Source organism: Pipistrellus hanaki (assembly GCF_964339955.1).
Source record: "Pipistrellus hanaki genome assembly, chromosome: 10".
Classification (NCBI taxonomy): domain Eukaryota; kingdom Metazoa; phylum Chordata; class Mammalia; order Chiroptera; family Vespertilionidae; genus Pipistrellus; species Pipistrellus hanaki.
The window spans coordinates 28016371-28040126 of NC_140512.1; the positions used below are offsets into that span (position 1 = coordinate 28016371).

The 23756-nt window shown below is 33.8% G+C and overlaps 1 protein-coding gene across 8 annotated transcripts in view; it reads left to right on the forward strand.

The window, feature by feature from the left end:
• AKAP9 (A-kinase anchoring protein 9) overlaps window positions 1-23756 on the forward strand; it is a 118649-nt gene that overhangs the window by 51475 nt on the left and 43418 nt on the right. For 4 of the 8 annotated variants that reach the window (XM_084897340.1, XM_084897341.1, XM_084897342.1 and 1 more), the window contains 8 exons: window positions 475-570; window positions 4994-5350; window positions 7347-7571; window positions 8597-8737; window positions 9215-9318; window positions 10295-10390; window positions 11950-12155; window positions 18427-18659. In XM_084897340.1, coding sequence (XP_084753466.1) covers window positions 475-570; window positions 4994-5350; window positions 7347-7571; window positions 8597-8737; window positions 9215-9318; window positions 10295-10390; window positions 11950-12155; window positions 18427-18659 — 1458 coding nt within the window. The remainder of the gene's footprint in view (window positions 1-474; window positions 571-4993; window positions 5351-7346; window positions 7572-8596; window positions 8738-9214; window positions 9319-10294; window positions 10391-11949; window positions 12156-18426; window positions 18660-23756) is intronic. The other 4 variants (XM_084897343.1, XM_084897344.1, XM_084897345.1 and 1 more) reach the window with 2 other exon arrangements.

Sequence of the window (23756 nt, forward strand, 5' to 3'; positions counted from 1 at the left end):
AAAAAATTAATGTTTTTTTTCTATTTTAAAAAATAATTTGTATTTATAGGCAATTGGATACTATTCATATGTACCAAGAAGGAAATTTGCTTATAATTTCATGAGCAAAGCTAGCCACTGTTAACATTACTTAAAATTAAATAAACACGTCTTATTCATTATATTTAAGAAGTATCTTTGTCCCACACTAGAATTGTATGTTATTAAATATAAATATGTAAATATTTTTTCACTTTGCATCTTAGTTAAGTGCACAGTAGCAAGTATAATTATTTAGTGAAGTATACATTACAATTATTCACTAGAAATACTGTTTTTAATTAAAAGAATGAAACTGAAATTTATTTATTAAAACCTATAAGAAGTTTTCTAAGAAATACTGACCTTTTGAAGATATTTGAGAGGTAGAACTTTATAAATAAGTTGTGTGTAATTAGTGTAAATAAATATGTCAGATTTTACTTCATAATTTAGTTTTCAGGTGGTGGATTTGGAGTGGAACAAGAAACAAATATGGTTAAGTTGTTGGAAAAACAGTACCAAGAACGATTGGAAGAAGAAGTAGCTAAGGTAAGTGTATAGTTTGTCCAGAAGATTATTGTGGTTTATACTCCTTTGAGTCTTCAAAAAATGTAGATTTTATTGATGGTAAAACACTTTATTTTTTTGTTTTAAGTTTCATACATGGCTTGTCTTTAAGATCTCAGATACACAATTGCCTTTAAGTGGAACATCCTGTGACGTTTTCTTTGAGAAAAAGCATTCTTTTCTTGATGGGGAATAGTAATCAGAAACTTTTCAAAACATCAAAACAAGTTTTTATAAATTTGTTACCTTGTGAATAGTAGGAGTTTGGCCTTCCTTACAGGTGGAGAAGTGATAGGAAATGAGAAAAAACGTGGCTGGTCTTTTGTATATTGCCTTTCTTTACCTTTTCCCAGAGACATTACTGTGATGTTAATGACTATAGATACTCTTAGCTGCTATGCCCAGAACCATTCTTTTTTTTCTTTTTTTTAATATTTTATTGATTTTTTACAGAGAGGAAGGGAGAGAGATAGAGAGCTAGAAACATCGATGAGAGAGAAACATTGACCAGCTGCCTCTTGCACACCCCCTACTGGGGATGTGCCCGCAACCAAGGTATATGCCCTTGACCGGAATCGAACCCGGGACCTTTCAGTCCGTAGACCGACGCACTACCACAGAGCCAAACCGGTTTCGGCCAGAACCATTCTTTTAAATTCTTGAATACCAAGTATATTACTTAGCCTACCATTGTGATTCCATTTATTTTATCTTTGTATTCTCTTTAAAAATTCATATACCTGATTAGGTTTTTATATTGCAACAGTTGAATTCTGAGTTTGTTTTCTTATTTATTACAATATATCACTGTTCCAATATAACAATCCCAGTGAAATATATATATATATATTTTAAGGGGGAGGATATACGGGAAATGCATGGGAATTAGGTTAAACATAAATTAAATGAAGAGGTTAAGACCCAAGGAAATATATGGGCCATTAGGACTTAGTCGCTTCTGTATCTGAACTGAATGTTTAGTTCCTGGAGGTCAAACTAAAAAGTGAGGCACCATCTTTTATATAGCTCTCATTATGTAGTTCTTTAGAAAAATGTAGGTTTTTCTCTACCTGGCTTTTTACTTAATGTAAAAGAAGCACAAACTTTCATTCCTTTTAGAGAATTTCTTAAGTATTTTTGGTTAAGAGTAACTCTCAGTAAGAGAGATAGCAATGGCTTAAAATTCTGTTTATTAAGAGCAACATTTTAGAGTGCCCTTAAAAGTCTGAGCATATATATTTTATTTTTATTTTTTTACAAAGAGGAAGGGAGAGGTACAGAGAGTTAGAAACATCAATGAGAGAGAAACATCAATCAGCTGCCTAATGCACACCTCCTACTGGGAATGTGCCCTTAACCAAGGTACATGCCCTTGACTGGAACCGAACCTGGGACCCTTCTATCCACTGAACCAAACCGGTCAGGGCTAGCCTGAGCTTCTTTAGTGAGCTCCAAACTATTTAGAAATTCAGCTCATAGTTGGGGGACAAAAAAAAAAAAAATTCAAACGCTAAAATATGGGACTTTTCTATTATGTTTCCTTCTGGCCCAAATACTTTTTGGGGAATTCTTTTCACTGCTTGGTATGGTTTCTAAGGAATTAGTGGGAAAACTGCATTGTATAGAAACCCAAAGCTACTTGCTAACAGAGAGCCTGCACTATTTGGATTCTAGCCTCGGTTGGCCACCAGAGGGTAGTGTTGTCATTCACTAGCCAGTTCCTGCTGCTCCATGCTCTGTGGAGATGACAAATCCTAATGTATACTCCATTATTATTTTTGATTCTTCCAGTCTGCATTCCCACCAACAGTGCATGAAGGTTCCCCTTTTCTCCACACCTTTGCCAGCACTTGTTGTTTGTTGTTTTATTGATCATAGCCATTGTACAGATGTGAGGTGATATCTCATTGTGGTTTTAATTTGTGTCTCTCTGATGATTAGTGACACTGAACATCTTTTTTTAAAAATATTTTTTTAATTGATTTTTTACAGAGAGGAAGGGAGAGGGATAGAGCGTTAGAAACATCGATGAGAGAGAAACATCGATCAGCTGCCTCCTGCACACTCCCTACTGGGGATGTGCCTGCAGCCAAGGTACATGCCCTTGACCGGAATTGAAACTGGGACCCTCAGTCCACAGGCCGACGCTCTATCCAATGAGCCAAACCCGTTAGAGCAGACATTGAACATCTTTGCATATCTCTCTTTGCCATCTATATGTCCTCTTTGGAGAAGTGTTTATTCAGGTCCTTTGCCCCTTTTTTAAATTGGATTTGTTTACTTGGTGTCGAGTTGTTTATATATTTTGGAAGTTAATCCTTTATCATATGTATCATTTTTGAATATGTTATTCGATTCATTGGGTTACCTTTTCATTTTGTTGATGGTTTCTTGTGCTATGCACAAGCTTTATACATTAATGTAGTTTCATTTGTTTATTTTTCCCTTGCCTCAGGAGATACATTGGCAAAAATATTGCTAAGAAATGTCTGAGGTTTTGCTGTCTATATTTTCTTCTAGGATTTTTGTAATTTTGCTACTTAAATGTAAATCTCTAATCTATTTTGAGTTTATTCTTGGGTATTGTGTAATTTGATGGTCAAGTTTTACTTTTTTTGTATGTATCTGTCCAGTTTTCCCAAAACTGTTTATTGAAGAGACTGCCTTTACTCCATTGTATGTTCTTGCCTTCTTTATCAAATAGTAAGTGAGCATAAAGGCATGGGTTTATTTCTGAAATCTCTATTCTGTATCATTGATCTGTATGTGTGTTTTTATGCCAGTACATGCTGTTTTTATTACTGTGGCATTGTAATTTAGTTTGATATGAGGAAGCATAATTTTTCCAACTTTGTTCTTCTTTCTGAATGTATATTCTGGTGCTTTGGGATGAAATGTTCTGTAAATATCAAACATTAATCTGGTCCAGTTTGTTTTGTTGATTTTCTTTCAGTAAGAGCTATCCATTAATGTCATTGGGATGTTAAAATCCCTCAAAATGATTGTATTGTTGTCAATCTCTCTCTTAATGCCCACCAAGATTTTCTTTATATATTGAGTACACATATGTCTACAAGGGTTATATTCTCTTGTTGGATCAATTCCTTTAATTTTACATGATATCCTACTTTGTCTCGTATTATGGTCTTTGTTTAGAAATTGTTTTGTCCGATGTAAATATTGCTACCCCACCTTTTGTTTGCTTGTTTGTTTCTACCTGCATGGGATATTTTTTTCTATTACTTCGCTTTCAGTTTGTGTATAGCTTTTGTTCTGAGTTCGGTCCCTTTTAGATGGGTTTCAAAGTCCAGGCATGCTTTATCTCAGACTGTGGCAACCAGACTTCCCACAATGCAAATTCTCTGTGGAATGTCCCTTGAAATAAGTTATTGGTGCAGTTGGTCCTCGGAGGCTTGTGTTTCTCAGAGCCAAGGCTGCTGGTCAGAATTTCTAAGTACCTATGCTGTAGGGATTTAGGATCATAGTTGGAGTAGAAATAACACAATAGCATAAACCAACTATTTCATTCTAGGTATTTATTTTAGGGAAATAAGAAAGGATATGCACAAAGATTTTTGTCACAGTGGTGTTTAAAATAGTGTAAGACTGAAATTAGTCTAACTGTCCAACATAGAAAATTGAATAAATTTATAATATATCTGTATAATCTGAAACTTTAAACCCATTAAAAATTATAGAGTGTATTTTAACTTGAAAATATATTTACTATAGTCAAGCTATAAACACATTACAATATTAGAATTTGACATTTTTTATAAGGAAAATGCATATTTATATCTATTCGTATCCATATTGATAATGAAAGAGAGAGTCAGAAAAGTATTACTAAAGTGCTAGTGATTTGTCTTGGAAGAGAGAAACATATGAGCTTTTATTTCCTTTTTTCTAATTTCTGTACTGGACATTTATTGCTGTCATTGTAAGAACTTGAAAACTTTTTTTTTTTAATTTAAAAAGGCAGGCAGTATAAAAAATACTTTTACGTTAGATTCATTGTAAACTAGAAAATCTTTATCTCCATATCACTTTATCATAGGATTTCTTTTATGAGGTCAGGCGTTTTTCTAATCCATGTATTTTTTTTTCCTTTTTTTATTACTTTGTAATCTATTTTATTATTTTTTATTTTTTCCATCACCATTTATCCCCTCTATGCCCTGTCCCACCTCCACCCTCACCCTCCACACCCTGCAATCACCATACTGTTGTTCATGCCTTGAGTTCCCGTTTTGATTTTGTTTGTTTGTTTTTTCTTTTTTCCTCAATCCTTCTCTCCCCAAACTTCCTCCCTCCTCACCAGTCATGTAATTTTGAGTGGTACCTGCTTTGTAATTTCTGCTGGTATTTAGAAATATAATCCTTCTTTGTTTACTTTATTCTTTAGGTCATTGTGTCAATGAGTGTAGCATTTGCTCAACAAACTGAACTATCTAGAATATCTGGAGAAAAAGAAAATACTTCATCATCGAAAGAAGCACATGCTCTTTGTCAACAAGAGCAACATTATTTAAATGAAATGAAATTACTTCAGGGTCAGCTTGGTTTTCAGACTTTTGAGACAATGGACATGAAATGTAAAGAAGAATTTAAACCACTTAGTAAGGAGTTAGGAGAAGATGGGAAGGAAGTTCTGTTATCAAACAGTGATCATCTTGATGACGTACTTGAATCAAAGCACCATGAACTGACTATTTCAGAAGAACTGTTCTCCAAAGATAAAACATTTATAGCCAGAGAATCTGTAAGTATGCCTCCTTGAATATAAAAACTTACATAAAACTGTGACTTTCCTTTTTTAAAAAAATATATTTTATTGATTTTTTACAGAGAGGAAGAGAGAGGGATAGAGAGTTAGAAACATTGATGAGAGAGAATCATCGATCAGCTGCCTCTTGCACACCCCCTAATGGGGATGTGCCCGCAACCAAGGTACATGCCCTTGATCGGAATCAAACCCAGGACCTTTCAGTTCGCAGGCCGACCCTCTATCCACTGAGCCAAACCAGTTTCTGCTAAAACTGTGACTTTCTTCACTATACAAATATTAGCAGTGATGTCGCTTAATGGAAAAGGAAAGTATGAAATCCAGTCTTAGGATTCACACAATGAAAGTGTTTTATTACTTCTAAGGTATATAAGTGAATGACTTAATATTATTATTAAATAAAACAAGTCTGGTTCATAGTATCCTTATTTGTCTTAACACATTGTGCATAGTAAAATCTTAAGTTATACCTATATTAATTTTGTCTTAGGCAGTTCAAGATTAAGTATGTTATAATTTGACAATATGAATTAATAAATTTAATATTACTTATTTAATATACTATCACAAGAAAATAGCTACCGATTTAAGAAAACAATTTAAAGCACTCTAGTCTGTATATACTGAATCTTTTTCTTTATTATTTATTAATGGAGAATCAGTTCTGTGTCTATATCTCAACTATTTGTGCCATTTACAGAATAAATTTTACATCTTAAAATTATCTAAATTCAAATTTTTGATTAATGTTAGGATAGGTTATATCTTGTTAGTGGCATATTTAAATAAAATTTCCAACTCTTTCTATACTGCAAAACTCCTGAGGTATTCATGAAAATTTCTTTAATCTATTCAAGGCAGAAACATCAGAATGATCATTTAAGTAGTAGCTCTTCAGAAACTGAAGTACTTGTATTAATAGAAACCCATCAACTCTTATCAGTATGAGAAAGTGGAATATAAAACTTATTTCCAAGTAAAATTTATTGGAGATTGTTTCTTATTAAGCAGCTCTCTGTAGTATTGTGATGACCACTGTATAATATAAATTAAATAGATAAACTTTCTCATGTTTTAGAAATTTAATTTTAAAATATAAGTATTAAATTTCTATTATTTCCCCATTATAAAATGTCAAAGGAATAATGGAGTTGTAGCTTCATTAAGTATGGAAGGAATCTTGAGTATCTTTATCCTCCCATAGAATTAGATTACATCTAAATTAACTGATAAATAACTATTTTACTTTTGGAGAATATGTAACTAATGTATAGTGATAAACTAACTTCACATTGATTAAGAATTATAATTAAGACAAACATATTTTTTAAGTATCTATATATATGAAAAGCTAATATGAAAAGTGTCACCTTGGTAGTTAGACTTGGAGAACAGGAGTTCCATCACTGACTATAATGTGCACTGACCACCAGAGTGTGGCGCAGAACATGTTGGGAAACCAGCAGTGGCAGGGTGCTGAAGGAATGAGAGAAGGAAAAGGTGGGAGGAACCTGTGCAGTGGCAGCCCGTGGGTGGCAAGGGAAAGAGGAGGCGGGGGTTGGGGAACCTGATCAGCCCTGATTCCCTGCCAGGCATAGGGACCCTACCCATGCACAAATTTTGTGCACCAGGCCTCTAGTTTATACTAAGTATATTAAAAAGTCAGGTCCTAAATGTTTTGGCTCAGTGGCTAGAGCATTGGCCTGCAGACTGAAGGGTCCCAGGTTCAATTCTGGTCAAGGACGTGTATCTTGGTTGCAGGCACATCCTCAGTAGGAGGTGTGCAGGAGTCAGCTGATAGATGTTTCTAACTCTCTTTCCCTTTCCCTTTCTCTCTGTAAAATAAAACAAAAAACATTTAAGTCAGATGCTTTGTGGGATTAATAGAATTGCTTTCATATGTATTTAAAATATTGATGCTGACAGATTTCTACAAAATGTGTTATGATTAAATTTTTTTAAATTATTATAGAACCATGATGAGATTTTGGTATCAAGCATGGATGCTTCTAGACAGCTAATGTTAAATGAAGAACAGTTGGAAGATATGAGGCAGGAACTTGTACGACAATATCAAGAACATCAACAGGCAACAGAACTACTAAGACAGGCGCACATGCGCCAGATGGAGAGACAGCGAGAAGACCAGGAGCAGCTACAAGAAGAGATTAGGAGACTGAATAGACAGTTAGCCCAGGTATGGGACTTAGAGTCCTTTTCTTTCTGATAAAAACAGTATTATTTATATAGCTTTGGTTTAAAAAGTCAAAATTATTGCCAAAATGTGAATAAATACAAATATTAATGTCAGAAATAGACTCCCATCAGCACAACAGCCTTAGGTCTTATTAAGGAAATCCAGCTCTTTGTTGGAGTGCAGTGTCCCTACCATTTTATTTATCTTTCTTTGCAGGCACTGAAAAAGGGGCTGCAAGGTTGTTGTTGTTTTAATCATTCCAAATTTTTTGTGCTGAGGTGCTGTTAATATTCAGTTTTCCCATATTTATTTATAGTTTGTGAGTCACCAATTAACATCTCCAAGGTTTATCTTTATCTGTCCTTAATCTGCCTTTTAAATCATGAATAGAAATCTGAAGTGGTATGTTTCTGGATCTTTTCCAGGGAAACATCTCTTCTTGATTTGAGAAATGCAAATTTATATAACGTTCTTATCCCTTTCTTGGCTAAATTTACATACTCCTTGGTATTTGGGAGCTGGATTCTTATCAATTGCTGTATATGATATACTCTCAAAATCATTGCAGAAAAGCAAGAAATATTTATATAATAAGTTAAAACATTCAATTTTGGGAACTTAGCTATTAGGAGAAATAAGAAATAACTCTTAATATGTTCTTTCAAATACAGAACACCAGAAAATTGGGAATAGACTAATCATTTGGAAAAATTAATTTTGCTTTTCTTCATTGCATTTTGTAAATTTAAACTTCTGAATTTTCAATGCAAAATTGGCATATAAAATAATATTATTTCAGTTGCATAAATTCCTAAATATTTAGGCTTATTAGCTTTTTTGTTTTTTTGTTCTTTCAAATTTTGCATTGAACTTTATAAATGCTTTTAACCCCTGATCATGGGATATGAATCATGGGTAGAACTAGGGTCTCTTGGTCCCAGGAGGTTAAAACAAATCTGCTTAATATTTCTGCCTTTATTTTCTGTCGCAAACAATATTCTCTCATGACCTTTTTTCTTATTTAGAGATCCTCAATAGATAATGAAAACCTGGTTTCAGAGAGAGAGAGGGTACTTTTAGAGGAGCTGGAAGCACTAAAGCAGCTGTCTCTAGCTGGAAGAGAGAAGCTGTGTTGTGAGCTGCGCAACAGCAGTACGCAAACACAGGTAGTATGGACTTTGACCCATCTAGGAGCAATGGATCAACAATGCAGTAGGATTTGTTTGTCTTTGTTGTTGTTGTGAATGTGTCCTTTATTGGTATTGTGCTTAAAATATTTGTGATTGCTGACATGTACGATAGGTGGAGTTAAAATGCCTTACATTCTATGTGAGTAATTTGAAACTGACATTGCTAGGAGCAACTGTCGTCTCACCCAGCAGCCTAACTAACTTTATTGTTGCACTATAGCATGCATTAGCTTGAACCTACTGAATTTTTTTAATCTATAGAGTCTCTTATCTTTTTTTGATAATGCTAATCTCTTGATAAAATATAGTTAAATATTATTTTGTACAGTATCTATTCTGCATGTAAAAGTTTCTGTTTCACTTTGTAACAGTATAAAGGAACGACATGCTATTTCCGAGATGACAGGTTTTCTTTCTATCTTGTCCTCTCTACCTTTACACAAACTTACACAGGAGGAAAATGAAAAGCAAGGGGAAGTTGAGGAACAGACCTTTAAAGAAAAGGAATTGGACAGAAAACTTGAAGATGTGCCTCCTGCTGTTCTGTCCAATGAAAGGTATATAGAATGTTTATTTTTTTTAACACAAAAATGAATTAAAATAGTTGTTTCAGTGTTATAAATTGTATTTGTCCTTATTTTTATTTTGTGTATTTCTTTTATTTTTACATTATATTTTGTATGTAAAGAGTAACAGTTTTTGGTCATTTAAATAGACAAGTATTTAATTTTTTTGTATATAAAGTAATTTTTAACAAATACTGATCAGATACTTAACTCAGTAAATGTTACAGCATCATTTGGTTTTTGAACATTTCTGGATTAATTTTATTTTGCTCATAAGGCATTTTTATACTAAAAAACAAAATTGTATTCATGGTTTTATTCCTTCACTGGATGGACATGAATTCAGTATAAGCTACTTCCTGGTGTGTTCCTGATGAGAAAAAAAACATGAAGTGTGATATTCCACATATAGCTTTCATGCATTATTTACTGCATAACAGATGAGAACTTTAAAAAAATATTTTTTTTTATTGATTTCAGAGAGGAAGGGAAAGGAGAGAGAGAGAAATATCAATGATGAGAAAGAATCATTGGTTGGCTGCCTCCTACACACCTCCTTCTGGGGATCAAGCCTTTCAGCCCAGGCATATGCCCTGACGGGGAATGGAACTGTGACCTCCTGTTTCATAGGCCAACACTCAACTACTGTCCCACATGGGTTGGGCCACATGAGAATTTTTAATCCATATCCGGGTTTTACAGAGGAACAAAGTAATGACCTGATGTTAACAAAACTTTTCCTTTCTTTGACTTTGTAGAAGTTAGTATAAAAATGTAATATATAAAAGAGAATAGTTATCCCAATTAATATTAAGGATTTTAAGCACAATATTTTAAAGTTTGTTTTATTCAAATGAAAACACTTTATTTAATTTTAAATTAAAACTAATATCTACTAACTTAATTTCCTCCTTTTTTAATTTCTGTGATTGTCAACCCTCTGTGTCCTCCTAACCTCCTTCCTCAGCTTGCATGGAGGAATTTGGCCCCTAAGATTTTGGCTTCCCCATTGGATCATCAGTATGGAACACAGTCAGTATGGAACTCAAACAAGAAAGACAGTGTATGAAAATTAGAGTTACCATGGCAATATAAAATAAACAAAGTGTTTATTTTATAAATATAAAATAAATGTTTATTTTGTAATTGAGATAAAGTGTTTTTATCTCAATTAGGTATATTTTTTAAATTATGCAGTGTTTAGTTATTAGGATTTTTTGTGGTGAGTGTTGGTAAATTAGTATTCATATTCATTTCTTTTTGCCATCATATTTTAATTATTTCTTATATAGAAATGTTTTCAAAATATTTTAGTCTTGAGGTATTTGGGCTTGAACTAAATTTCAGGAAAAGTTAAAAGAAATAAAACCCTTGACTTACTCTACTAACTAAATTATTTAGTTTTATTTTTAATATTCTTGCTTATGTAAGCAGAGAACTTGATCTAGGTGCAAAAATAGATCTGCCTATTCACTTGACAAATACTAAAGGTAAAATTATGCATTTATTACCTTGTCTTAAAATAGTTTTGTCATGTGCCTGTGAAAACAGATATCCTTTAACCTGATTATTGGTGGTCATTTGGTATGAAACAGAGAGAGAAAGCTGTGTTAAGGCAGAAGATCTTTTCCATGAAAGTCTCTTACTTAGTCTACATGTATGAAATATAAAGTTTGCCCCTGCAGTATCTTTGTTGAATTAAGCTGTTAAGACACAAGAATTATTTATTCAGAAGATTAATCAGAACATCCTCTTAATCACCATTTATAGAATTATATTTCTTGACATGGAAAGATGTTAATGTTAAGTAAAATAGAAAGCCTACCAAAGAAGTTTGCCTAGGATCATTCCATTTAAAATATATGTATGAGAGAGATGGGAGGGGTGGGGGGAAGTCTAAAAGGATAGGCATTAAAATGTTAATAGTGATATCTCTGAGGGCAGAGATATTTTGGTGGATGGTTAGCAGTATTTCTGATTCTTTTTAAAATAAGAATTTTTTAAAAAGAGAAACACACATTAATGTCATTTGGCTGAAACTAGGCCCCTTCTCCTGGTTGAAATGAGGGTGGTATAGGTAACATGAGAAATTTTTGTCTTTGGAGTAGTAGGTATAATGGCCTATGATATTCCCTTTGGTGTTAATATATAGTGAAATTTCACAGTAGTTCATTTTAAAAATAGGTCTATGTCAATTTAACCAACTAGATCATCACCAATAAGATATATATAAATACATATTTTTTCTAGTGGATTTTCTAAATTACATTTTAAAATGTATTCTTTGGCACAAAGAAATTAAATGTAAAACATATGATAACCATAATGGTATTAACATTACGTAACTTACATAGACTTGGGTTGGGTACTACCACACTTTTTAAAACTTAACTTTTGTATCTCCTTAATTTTTTTTAATCTGGAATTTTTAAATGTATAAAAGAATATTTTTTAAAAGCACTTCATTGTAGGTGCTATTGCATATTATTTTAATAGAGAAGATCTTCTGATACTTTATTTTTCAATTCAGATGTTCTGTAGTTCCCTTTTTTGGGGACATAAGCAAAGTGTTTGGTTTTTAGAAAATTTAACATTTTAATAAATGTTTCTTTATCTCTACAGGTATGCACTCCAGAAAGCTAATAACAGACTTCTGAAGATCCTCCTAGAAGTTGTAAAGACAACAGCAGCTGTGGAAGAAACAATTGGCCGCCATGTCCTTGGAATTCTGGATAGATCTAGTAAAGGCCAGTCACCTGCCAACCTGATTTGGAGGTCAGAAGCAGAGGCACCTATAAAGTCATGTGTTCATGAGGAACATACAGGAGGTACTAGCTTTATATTCTGTAGAAACTGTTATCTTCAATAAATCTTAGAATTCAAGGTACTTTGCTATGTATTGAAAATAAAGTGGTTTTCCAACAAAAATACCTCCAAACACAAATGCTTTAGAGCCACTGTTCTCAAAACACCATATTGTATAGCGTTTACAAGTGGTGTCTTAGAGTTGTCATTATATATACTCAGGGTTACTACTGTGCTACATAAATCAGAGACTGTTTAATTTCACCACTAATAAAAGAAAAATTTTACATCACCACTCAGGACTCTTACCAGTAACCAGGAGGTTTGGGCAATATCCCTATAAATGAAGAAAAGATAAGAAATAAAGAGCTTTTAAGAATCAATCAACAGTTTGCATATCTATTGGTATGATTAGAAGAAAGTTTTTATAAGAAACCCAAGGTTTGAATTTTTCTTTGAACAATCTTCGGTTACACCATTTCTTCCTTTTGGAAAAGTGGTGTGAAATATGGCAAAATGTGTGTGGGTCCAGAAATTAGGTCCTGACATGACATACATAGCTGCCTTCCTACCTTTTTTCAGCTGTGTGGGCTAGGCTCTTTGAATTTCTTAGTACTTCCATATTGCTGACCTCCATCCTCTACTACTTTTTTATTCCTTGTTTCTCACTGTAGAGGGAGTCAGGAAATGAGAAGGGGAGAAAGTTTTGTCAGATGGAGAGAAATAGAGTTTCAGAACAGAAGATCAAGCCCATGCTTCGCTGCCATGCCACAGCTAACCATTTCTCCCCAATCAGAGGCTGACATTCCAAAAATGCCAGTTATGCAGTTTTTGAGAGTGTTCTGTTTAAGTTTCCTATGAGAAGGAAATTATCCATGCCACTAACAGAAGGTTTGCCTAATTACAAGTTGGCCAGCTGCATGTGTCTAAGTGCAGGAAAAACTTGGTTTGGAACTTAAAATTAATATTAAACACCACCTCAGTTAAAGTCAAAGATAATTTTAAAAACTGCTTTTAATAGAGATGCATATCAAAACAACAATGCGGTACCATCTCACACCTGTCAGAATGGCCAACATCAACAAATCAACAAACGACAAGTGTTGGCGAGGTTGTGGAGAAAAATGCAGACTGGTGCAACCACTGTGGAGAACAGTGTGGAGTTTCCTCAAAAAACTGAAAATGGAACTCCCATTTGACCCAGTAATCCCACTCATAGGAATATATCCCAAGAAACTAGAAACACCAATCAGAAAGGATATATGCACCCCTATGTTCATAGCAGCACAATCTACAATAGCCAGAATTTGGAAACAGCCTAAGTGTCCGTCAGCAGATGATTGGATCCAAAAACTATGGTACATCTACACAATGGAATACTATGCTGCCATAAAAAAGAAGGATTTCTCATCATTTGCAGCATCCTGGATGGAATTGGAGAACATCATGCTGAGTGAAATAAGCCAGTCAATGAAAGAGAAACACCACACGACCTCACTCATTTATGGATAATAAAGAACATTATAAACTGATGAACCAAAAGATATAGAGACAGTAAAGCAACAAGCAGACTGTCAAATTACAGCCGGGAGGGTAGGGAGATCTGGGGGAGATAAGAGATCAACCGAAGGACTTGTATACATGCATATAAGTAAAACCAATGGACACAAAACTCTGGGGAAGGAGGGTATGTATGGGAGAGGGGGGCCATGTTAAAATATGTACACAGATAATAATTTAATAAAAAAAATATTTAAAAAACAGAACAAAAACAAAACAAAACTGCTTTTAATAAAATAAGACCTGAAATAATACTGTGTTTTAAAACTGCTTTCAAATTGATTCTTTTCAAACATTGTTAGAAGTATTTTTCAAACTAACTTTAACTTTAAGCTCTCAATCAAGGCTATTTTATTTCTTCAAATGAAACTTGATATATATAAAAGAATTAGGTAGTATTTTCTTGGTTTCATTGTAAGAGTGTTTATCAAATTATGCATTTTTAAAAAAATTATTTTATAAGCCAAAACCGGTTTGGCTCAGAGGTAGAGCATCGGTCTGCGGACTGAAAGGTCCCAGGTTCGATTCCGGTCAAGGGCATGTACATTGGTTGCAGGCACATTCCCGGTAGGGGGTGTGCAAGAGGCAGCTGGTCGATGTTTCTCTCATTGACATTTCTAGCTCTCTATCCCTCTCTCCTCCTCTCTGTAAGAAATCAATAAAATATATTAAAAATAAATAAATAAATAAATAAAAATAAAAATTATTTTATAAGCAGCTTTTACTCCCTTTACTTAAGGGAGAATTTGCTATTCTGCTAAGATCTAAACTAAACCATATTCAGAAGACACACTCTGAGGAATGTTCTGTAGCGTACAAAAATACTCTGTGCTTTCTTTGATAGCAGTTTTCTTAGACCTTTTTAAGGTGGTTGCTGAAATGCTCAGGAAATAATATTTATTTAAAGACAGCAAACTCGCCAAAACAGGTGGATGGAGCGTTGGCCTGTGGACTGGGGGATCCCGGGTTTGATTCTGGTCCAGGGCATGTACCTTGGTTGTGGGCACATCCCCAGCAGGAGCTGTGCAGGGGGAGTTGATTGATGTTTCTCTCTCATCGATGTTTCTAACTCTCTATCCCTTTCCCTTCCTCTCTGTAAAAAAAAAAAAAAAAAAAAAAAAAAAAAAAAAAAAATCAAATAAATAAATAAATAAATAAATAAATAAAAGACAGCAAACTCTCTTCAGAGCAGTGTTCTCATAGATATAAGAATGACTAAGTTGGTAATTTAATGCAATCACAGAGGAGTGTGTTTATGTTCATTTTCTATGATAAAACAGATCTGCAAGGACATCTGATCTATTTTCTTGCATGGTTACATCTACATACTCCTTTATAGATTAAATATGTCTGCTTCCTACTTTAAGATATCCAATAATACAGTAGCTTTTTAGTTACTAGGTGTACCAGTTAATAATGCAGATTTTTTTCAATAGATGGAGTTACACATATGTTGATATATATGCGATTTGATGTGTATGTTATTTTGTTGTATTGACAACAAGCTTCAAAACTTCATATGTCAAATCTGCTGAAGGTGTTAATATAATAGATATTTTTACACTTAAAAATGTCAAATTTCGTGCCAAAAAAAAAAAGCATTTACAGGAAGTTTTAATTCATTACTTTATTTTGAAGAAAAAGTAATCATATACTTCAGGAAGCTTATGGTGAACATGCTCCATCTCAAGATACTCGTGAACTCTGGTTTAAATGCTTTAAAAGTTAAGATTTTGATGTGAAAGACAAAGAAGAACACCCAGGTCAACCAAAAAAGTTTGAAAATCAACAATTACAAGCATTATTGGATGAAGATGTGTGTCCAACTCAAAAACAACTTGCAGAAAGATTAAGCATTGCTCAGCAAACAATTTCTGATTGTTTACAAACAACAGGAAAGATTTTAAAGGAAGGAAAATGGGTGCCACATCAACTGAACAAAAGACAAATGGAAAACCGAAAAGTCATCAATAAAATGTCGCTTCAAAGGCACAAAAGAAAGTCTTTTTTGCATTAAATGGTGACTGGCGATGAAAAGTGAATTTATTTTGAGACTCCCAAATGAACAAAATCATGGGTTGATCAAGATCAACCATCAACAAGACCAAATCGCTTCGGAAAGAAGACAATGCTCTGCGTTTGGTGGGATCAGGAAGGTGTGGTGTAATATGAGCTTTTAAAACCAGGTGAAACCGTTAATACTGATCACTACCAACAACAAATAATCAATTTGAATTATGCTGTGATTGTGAAACAACCAGAATGGGCCAGAAGACACGGCAAAGTAATTTTCCTTCATGATAACGCACAATCTCACACTTCAAAACCGGTTAAAGACACTTTAAAAGATGTTGCCTGGGAAGTATTAACCCACCCGCCGTATTCACCAGACACTGCTCCTTCAGATTACCACTTTTTCCGATAGATGGCACACGCATTTGCTTAGCAGGACTTTGAAACATACAAAGAAGTGGAAAATTTGGTCTCTGAATGGTTTGCCTCAAAACAAGAAAAGTTCTATTGGGACAGTATCCACAAATTATCTGAAAGATGGGGAAATGTGTAGCTAGCGATGGACATTACTTTGAATGAAGAACTTTTGATGTTTCTCTTGAAATTATCCTGTTTCCTTTTATTACAAAATCTGCCATTATTAACCGGTACACCTAGTATAAGCAGTTCTTATCAGCCAAACTCTACAAACATTTATTGAGAGTTTCTCTATGTCCTCTGCTTTATAGCAATTCACAGTCTAGTGAAGTAGATACTGAGATTTCAGTTCAAGGCAAGATAAACTCATAGTACTTGATATTTTACTTAAAGCCACCGTATGTGCACTAGAATGGATTAAGCCTTTTAAATTTTTAATTATTTAAAATTCTGAAAGAGCAATATTAAGATGTAAGAGGAAAAATTAAATCCACAGTTAAGAAATACAGTGCACTAGTATACAATATTATAACAGAGATAAGAATTTTACTGTTTTTAGTATCATTGGTTATGTTTATTTATCATTTAATTACTTAGTCTTTGTTTTTTATCTTTAACAATGATATGCTAGTCTTTTTTTAAATCTGTTAAGTGATAAGTACTGGGTTTTTTGTTTGGGTGTTTTTTTTTATATGCTAGTCTTACTAATAAAATTGGAAAGACCATTAATATAATTTGGGGGACACTTATCAGATCCATTTTGCATATTGAAGGTGTTACTGGCAAGTTCTTGGTTCTTGAGTTTGGGGAAAAAGAATTCAGAACTCTAGTAAGAGAGAGTTTAGTATGCAAAGCGGAAAGTACACTTGAAGAGAAGATTTGAGTGGGCTGCTCAGAATGCTGCCTTGACCTTTTAGAAACAAAGCCACAAAAGCAGAAAAAGTGAGCCAGCTGGGCTGTGTATACTCAGGAAACAAGTTACAGAAGCAACAGGAGCCCTCGGAGACAGGTTCAGGGAGTTAGGCCAGGACATGCTGTCGCTGCTCATTGCCCCCTGGCTGCAAGTCTTGTGGGAATACTTAGAGCTTAGGAGAAAGAAAGCAAAGTTGCACACCTAAAAAAAGAAAGGGCAGACATAGAGAGTGCGTATGCTGGGTCCTTTGTCTTAAGGGTTTTTATCTGTTTTCTAAAGGTGGGAATTTTAGGGGAGGTCTCAGGAGGATCTCAATAAAATATTCATCAGCTTCCTAGGTGTGTCCTTTAATATGCTGATGCAACAAAATGAGCAGATAGAGTGGTCAGGGTCATTCTCTGGTCAGTCTCACCTTCAAAGAATGTCACCAAAGAGGGAGCCAACCAAGGCGGGTCTGCCCCAGTTGGGTATAAAATGTGCAAAGAAGGCCTTGCTACTTATTATCTGGGTTTAAATTGCTTAGCCAGTTTGTTCAGGTGTCTCAGTTTCCCCATTTCACTTGCTGGGGAATTTTCCTAGCTTCTTACTGACCTGTCTCAAAGGAAGTATTAAATTAATAGAATTTATAATTTAACACCTTGAATTTTCTCAAACTTTGAGGAAAATATTGGCATTGAAATATTGACACAGTGTTTCATATGTAAGAATTATTTCTGACATTCCTTCATATTTTAAGGATGCATTATTGCATTTCTGATTTTTGAAATATTGTCTAATATAATCTGATTATGAAGCAACTTCTCTTCCATTTTTATATAGGACTTTGGTTATAGGTAGCACTTGTCATCTATTTTCAGTTTTCATGTCTGAACTTGTTTAGATTTTAAACATGTATGGACTTGTCAACTCTCTAAAAAAACAAATAATTGATTTTTTAATGTTTGCTTCCTCATAAGAGTACCCTAGTTTATAATATTAAAGGGATATTTTGAGTCACTTGAACTTGAGTGAATATTACAATAGATTAGTTCATAAAAATTAGTTCCCCCAAAATTTGTAGAAAGAAAACTTTCCTTGAGGTTTGCACTGTGACGGTTCACCAGTGGAATGCATACACCCTCCCTTAGGAAGCCAAAGATTGAATCTCATTTGCTGCCACTTCCTTTTGGAAAGAATACTGGATTAGTAACTAGAAGGCCCTTGATTCTTGATCTAGCTCACTGTGACCTTGAGCAAATCTCTTAGTCTCCCAGGGCTTCAGTTGAGTTTTTTCATCTATCTGGTGTTAATAGACCTTTATAGTTTCAATGATGTCAAGTGTTTATTCTGTAACCTTTTTTAATTACAATTATTAATTATAATTTATTTGTGCCTTTAAAATACTGCTCTAGTTACAGATGAGTCTATACCATCTTATTCTGGAGGTGATATGCCAAGAAACGACAGTAGCATGTGGCCAAAAGTAACGGAAGAAGGAACGGAGCTGTCACAGCGGCTCACGAGGAGTGGTTTTGCTGGAGCTGAAATAGATCCTGAAAATGAAGAGCTTATGCTGAATATTAGCTCTCGACTACAAGCAGCAGTTGAAAAACTCCTAGAAACCATAAGTGAAACCAGTAGTCAGGTAACCTCCTTTATATTACTAATATATATATTGAGTTTGAAGTAGGTTTTCTTTTAAGCCAAGGAACAACTAAATGATTTCTGTCTACATTACCAAAAATTTAGTTAGGTTCCCTGTTAATCTTGCCCTGACCACTGTTGCTCAGTTCTTTGAGCATTGTCCCATTCACCAAAAGGTCAGTGGTTCCATTCCTAGTCAGGGCACATGTGTAGATTGCGGGTTCGATCTCTAATCAGGGTACATGTGGGAGGCAACTGATCAGTGTTCCTCTCAACATCCATGTCTCTCTCTCTCTCCCTCCCTCTCTTTCTAAAATAAATTTTAAAATAATAATAATAATCGGTTGTCTTTGTGACAACCAACACTGGTATCAATAGTCTTCTTTTTAACTGATAAAATATAATGTGCTGACAGATTATTCTAGTTCTAAAATTGAATGTTGTTTTAATTTTCAGATTTTCTAGACTCTTACATGTTACTTTTTTTATAACAAAAGGGGTTTTAACTTCACCATTATATGAAATATTCCAGTATAATATATATAATTCATTTGAAGGAATAGTATCTGTTATCCTGAAAACAAGCTATATGTTCTAGTGTGTCATAACATCACTATTATAATACGAACAACTCAAACCTACAATTTCTTTACATAATTTTAACATCCTTTTCACAAATATGAATAGATTACTTCACTTTACAGACTATCTCTTGTTAGGAAATTAGAATGTAGGGCAGTTTCTACATTAAAATACTATTTATATAGAAATTTTTAAAACAAGGTATTTATAACAAATTGCAGTGTTCTCTGTCTATAAAGTTTTTACACCATGTATGATAATTGTCTCTTAAGTTACTTATGCAGAATTTTAAAAATTATTTGCCATTAAAATGAAGTAAATTCACTTAATTATTTTTAAAATGTTGAACTGGGTCCTGGCTGCTGTGTGTTGCTCAGTGGTTGGAGCATCGGCCCTGTACCAAAGAGTCTCAGGCTTTTTCTAGTCATGGTACATACCCAGGTTGCAGGTTTGATCCCCAATTTGGGGCAGATGAGTGAGACAACCAATCAATGTTTTTTTCTCTCTCCTTCCTTTCTCTCCCTCTCTCCCTTTCCCTTCCTCTCTCTAATATATGGTGACAGGAGAAGATCTAACTTTGGTGGTGGGCACACAGTGCAATATATAGATCTTGTAACATAATATCTCACACCTGAAACCTATATGTTCATGTTGATCAATGTCACCCCCCCCCCAAAAAAAAAAAATCAGTAAAAATGTTTTTTTTTTTTAATAATTAAAAAATAAAATAACTAATGAGCATTTTCTTTACTATCAGGGCATCTGCCTTATAGGCTGATTTCATAATATCTATTGTAGTAGTATTCTACTTTATGTATTTGATTTGACAAGTTATTTGCCCAGTGGTATGCCCAAATTCATATAATAATACATTTATTATGATGGATTAAACTTCTCTTTTTGCCCAAAAGGGATACTATAAAATTGGGCTTATATTCAGCCCATTGCAGTTTCCTATTTGTGATAGCTTTCATTATAATATGAAGAAAAGGATTTAAAGATATCCTTGAGCCCTTAGAAAGGTAAATCTTTTTAACCTACTCCTTATTCAGTAGTGTCTCTGTGGTTCTGTAGAACATTATCTTTGAGAGTGTGGCTTGTTGGGGCAGGTGAAAATACAAATCAATCTGTTCTGTGGGACTAGTCTTTCACAAAGTTTTCAGAACCCAGGAATACTATTTAGAGCCACAGAAGATTATTTACCAAGAGTCCTTGGAAGAAATTAATGAATAAAGAATTACTCCCACAGAGTAATTGTTATTGTAGGCAACTCTCTTGAATTTATTAATTATCATTTTTAAGAATGATAGGTCCTAAGCTTCATGTTTCTACATTTTCTCAAAAAAAAAAAAAGAGAAAAAAAAGAGGCTTTTCCTGAGGTTGAAGCAGTAGGTATAACTTTTGTTTTGTCATTTTTTTGTTGAAACATTTTGCCATTAGCATTGTCCCCAATGTACTATTCTAAGCATTAGTTGGGGTATTGGATCCAGGATTCATTCTCATTAGAGAAATAAGTAAATAAAAATCCAAAGGAGAACAACAGAAATATTTTACAATTTGATGGAAATAGTTATGGGGGGAAAAGGTTAAAATAGCTTGAGGTTATACAAATAACCTAGTTTGTACAAACTAGTTAGTTTGGGAAACATAACTATACCATAAATTAAGCCTTCAAATAACATTAAAATCTTGATGATATGAAACCTGGGGATAATGAAATAGTCTGGGTAATTAAAAGGGTGTCCTAAATAATTGAAGTCATTTTAACTTTTTTATTACATATACATATAATATATCACAGTTTACATATTGTTGTTAGGCGAGCTATTTGCCCCTATCCTAAATCATCTTAACTGCTTGAGTCTTTCCCCCCTAATTCTACTGTATTTTTTGGTGGTTATTTTCTTGACCTTGTCCTTTTATTCTTAGTTACAAAGAGATACCACTTACACACAAATGTGTGTGTGTTTTTACATGGATGGAAACAAGTTTTACATGCTTTCAAAATTGGGTGAGGGCTATAATTTGAATTATTTTAATTCTGATCACCTTTCTGAACATGAATATAATATGCTGTCAGTTAACATACTGTTGTTACAAGGGCTGTTGCTCCATTCTAAATCTTAATCTACTGCTTTCTTGAGTCTTGTTTTCCTCCCTGGTGTATTTCTCTCTTTCCTTTGTAGTTAGTTCTTATCTTGACCTAAATGTTTCTATTTATAAAGGGATACTTCTTACTTTCAGCTTTTGTTTTTGCTTCAAATAAGATAAATTGGACACCAGCGTCTCCAAATTGTACTTTGCAGAGGGAGCCAAGGAAGAGTATTTTGAGAAGTATTTCACATGCTAAGCATGAGTCCCACCGTCCATAAAGCTGAATGGCTATAATGCTGATAATTTTATGTCTGCTGAATCCCAGTAATGTCACATTTAGCTGAGTCAGTGGTAGGATCAGGCCTTCATCTTGTACAGATGTTCAGACAACTAACTGAGGGTTCACATAAGAGATTTGTCATTGCTTAATCCAAAATTGTAAGAGGCAGCTGCCCCTTCCTCATCTCCCTGTAGATTCTTGGCTTTCTGTAGAAAATCTCATTTTCTCTGCCCTAATTATAAACCTTGAATATTGGCTCCTCTAACAATTTTGTGTGGTGAAACGGCTATGAAATGGATTTTTATTAATAATACCTCCTTGCTTATGGGGTATAAAAGTTTTTTCATTTATTTAAAAACAACTTTCACTTTTGAGGATCTTTTAATATTGAAAAGTAAGTTGCTCATCTTTTAAAACTTTGAGTAGCTGGTTTATTCACTATTGTCCAGGTTTTTTTGAGCTACAAGAAGGCTATTATATACAACTTATGCTTTTAAGTTTTAATTATCTTACATGATATAGTTACCAACTATGTAGCTTTTCAAAAGAAGTGCATTTTTTCCCCTGTTAATATTCACTCTATAATCAATTCATTGTGGAAATGGGTTATAACTAGACTACCTATACAGGGGTGGGACAAAAATAGGTTTATTGTTGTTTCTATGGAAAAATAATACAATACTTAATAAATAATAATACAAGAATAAACTGTGTACTCACACCTGTAAGCCTGCTTTTACCCCACCCTGTATTCTAGTAACTGCTTAAAAGGATGAGTATTATTTCTAAGAAAATATCAAAAAGAAGTGCTAACTTAGTTTTCCAGAAATAATTATGATTGTTTCATACAGTTGCAGAACTCATTGGTAATGTGGTTTCACATTTTTTAATTAAAACAAGCATTTTAATGGGATGGAAAAACACTAGCTTATCTCAGAAGCTTTATAAACTTATCTAAATACCCTTTCCAAAACTCTTACGTGGAACTTGAATCCTGTTGGGCAGGCTTTTTTGTGGGCGTATTAATTCACATTCCACCTGTCAGAGTACCTATAGGTAACGACATTAAACCACACCCTCTGTTCTGACCTTTTCCTCAGGGGACACTGACTAGAATCCTTTGGCTCAGTGTGAGAGGCTATTTGAATAGCTCAGTTCAGAAGAGGTTTTACTTTTGAATTGAGTGAAGCAACAAGAACAAGGGAGATAATGTTGCAACTACATTTCTCAAGACTGCTACTATGGAGATTTAAAACTTGACCTTCCCTGCCAGGATCGGCTTGGAAGGGTTATTTATTTCCACAGACGTATTTGATGCCTGAAGCAGTTTTATTGCTCAGCCAGTTTGATATTTCTTTTTTCTTTCATTTTTCAAGGATTTAGTTAATCTGGTTTAAAAGTTGTTTGCTTGCTTTTATTTTTGTTTCGTTTTGTTGTTGACTGAAAGATCTAGGTGTTGTTTTTTAGGCTTGTGGGTTTTTTCTTTTTTGTTCAGTTTTTTATGAATTAGCTTTATAATGTTTATTGGATAGTGCTAAAAAGAATTTTTTATACTGCTTTGGTATGTCTTGATAAGCTTAAAAAGAATTTTACTGTAATGGAAAGCTGATCAATGAGGAACATTGGCAGCTGCATCTCCTAGAATGGATTCTTACAGGACCTATTTGGCAACTGTCAAACTCAGTGGCTCCTGGTTGGAAGAACAAGATGAAGACATTTATGAGGTTGAATCTCGTGTGCCTTTACCACATCCATTTCCTCTATGTGAGCATTTGGATGAAAATAACTCAGTAATTATTAATACTTCCATTTTTCATTTTATTCATAAAAAAAATGGGCACATATTAAAGCTTATTTCTAAAATTTCACTGCCTACCCCTCCTTATTCAGTAAGTATAAAATATTTTATTTTTTATACTTTAGTTTTAGTTTATACTTTGTTTTAAAACATTTGGTTTTTTTAAAAAACTGTACAGTGAGAAATAAAGTTTAAATGCTTTTAGTAAGGATAAATAGAAGAGAATCTTGTTTTGTGGTTTGGTGTGTTACTATCTCTCATTCATCCTGGATGTATTGAAGGGCTAAATTTGGTCTCGGAACCCCAACTTGACTACATTTTTTATCTATGAAAGCAGAATGAGA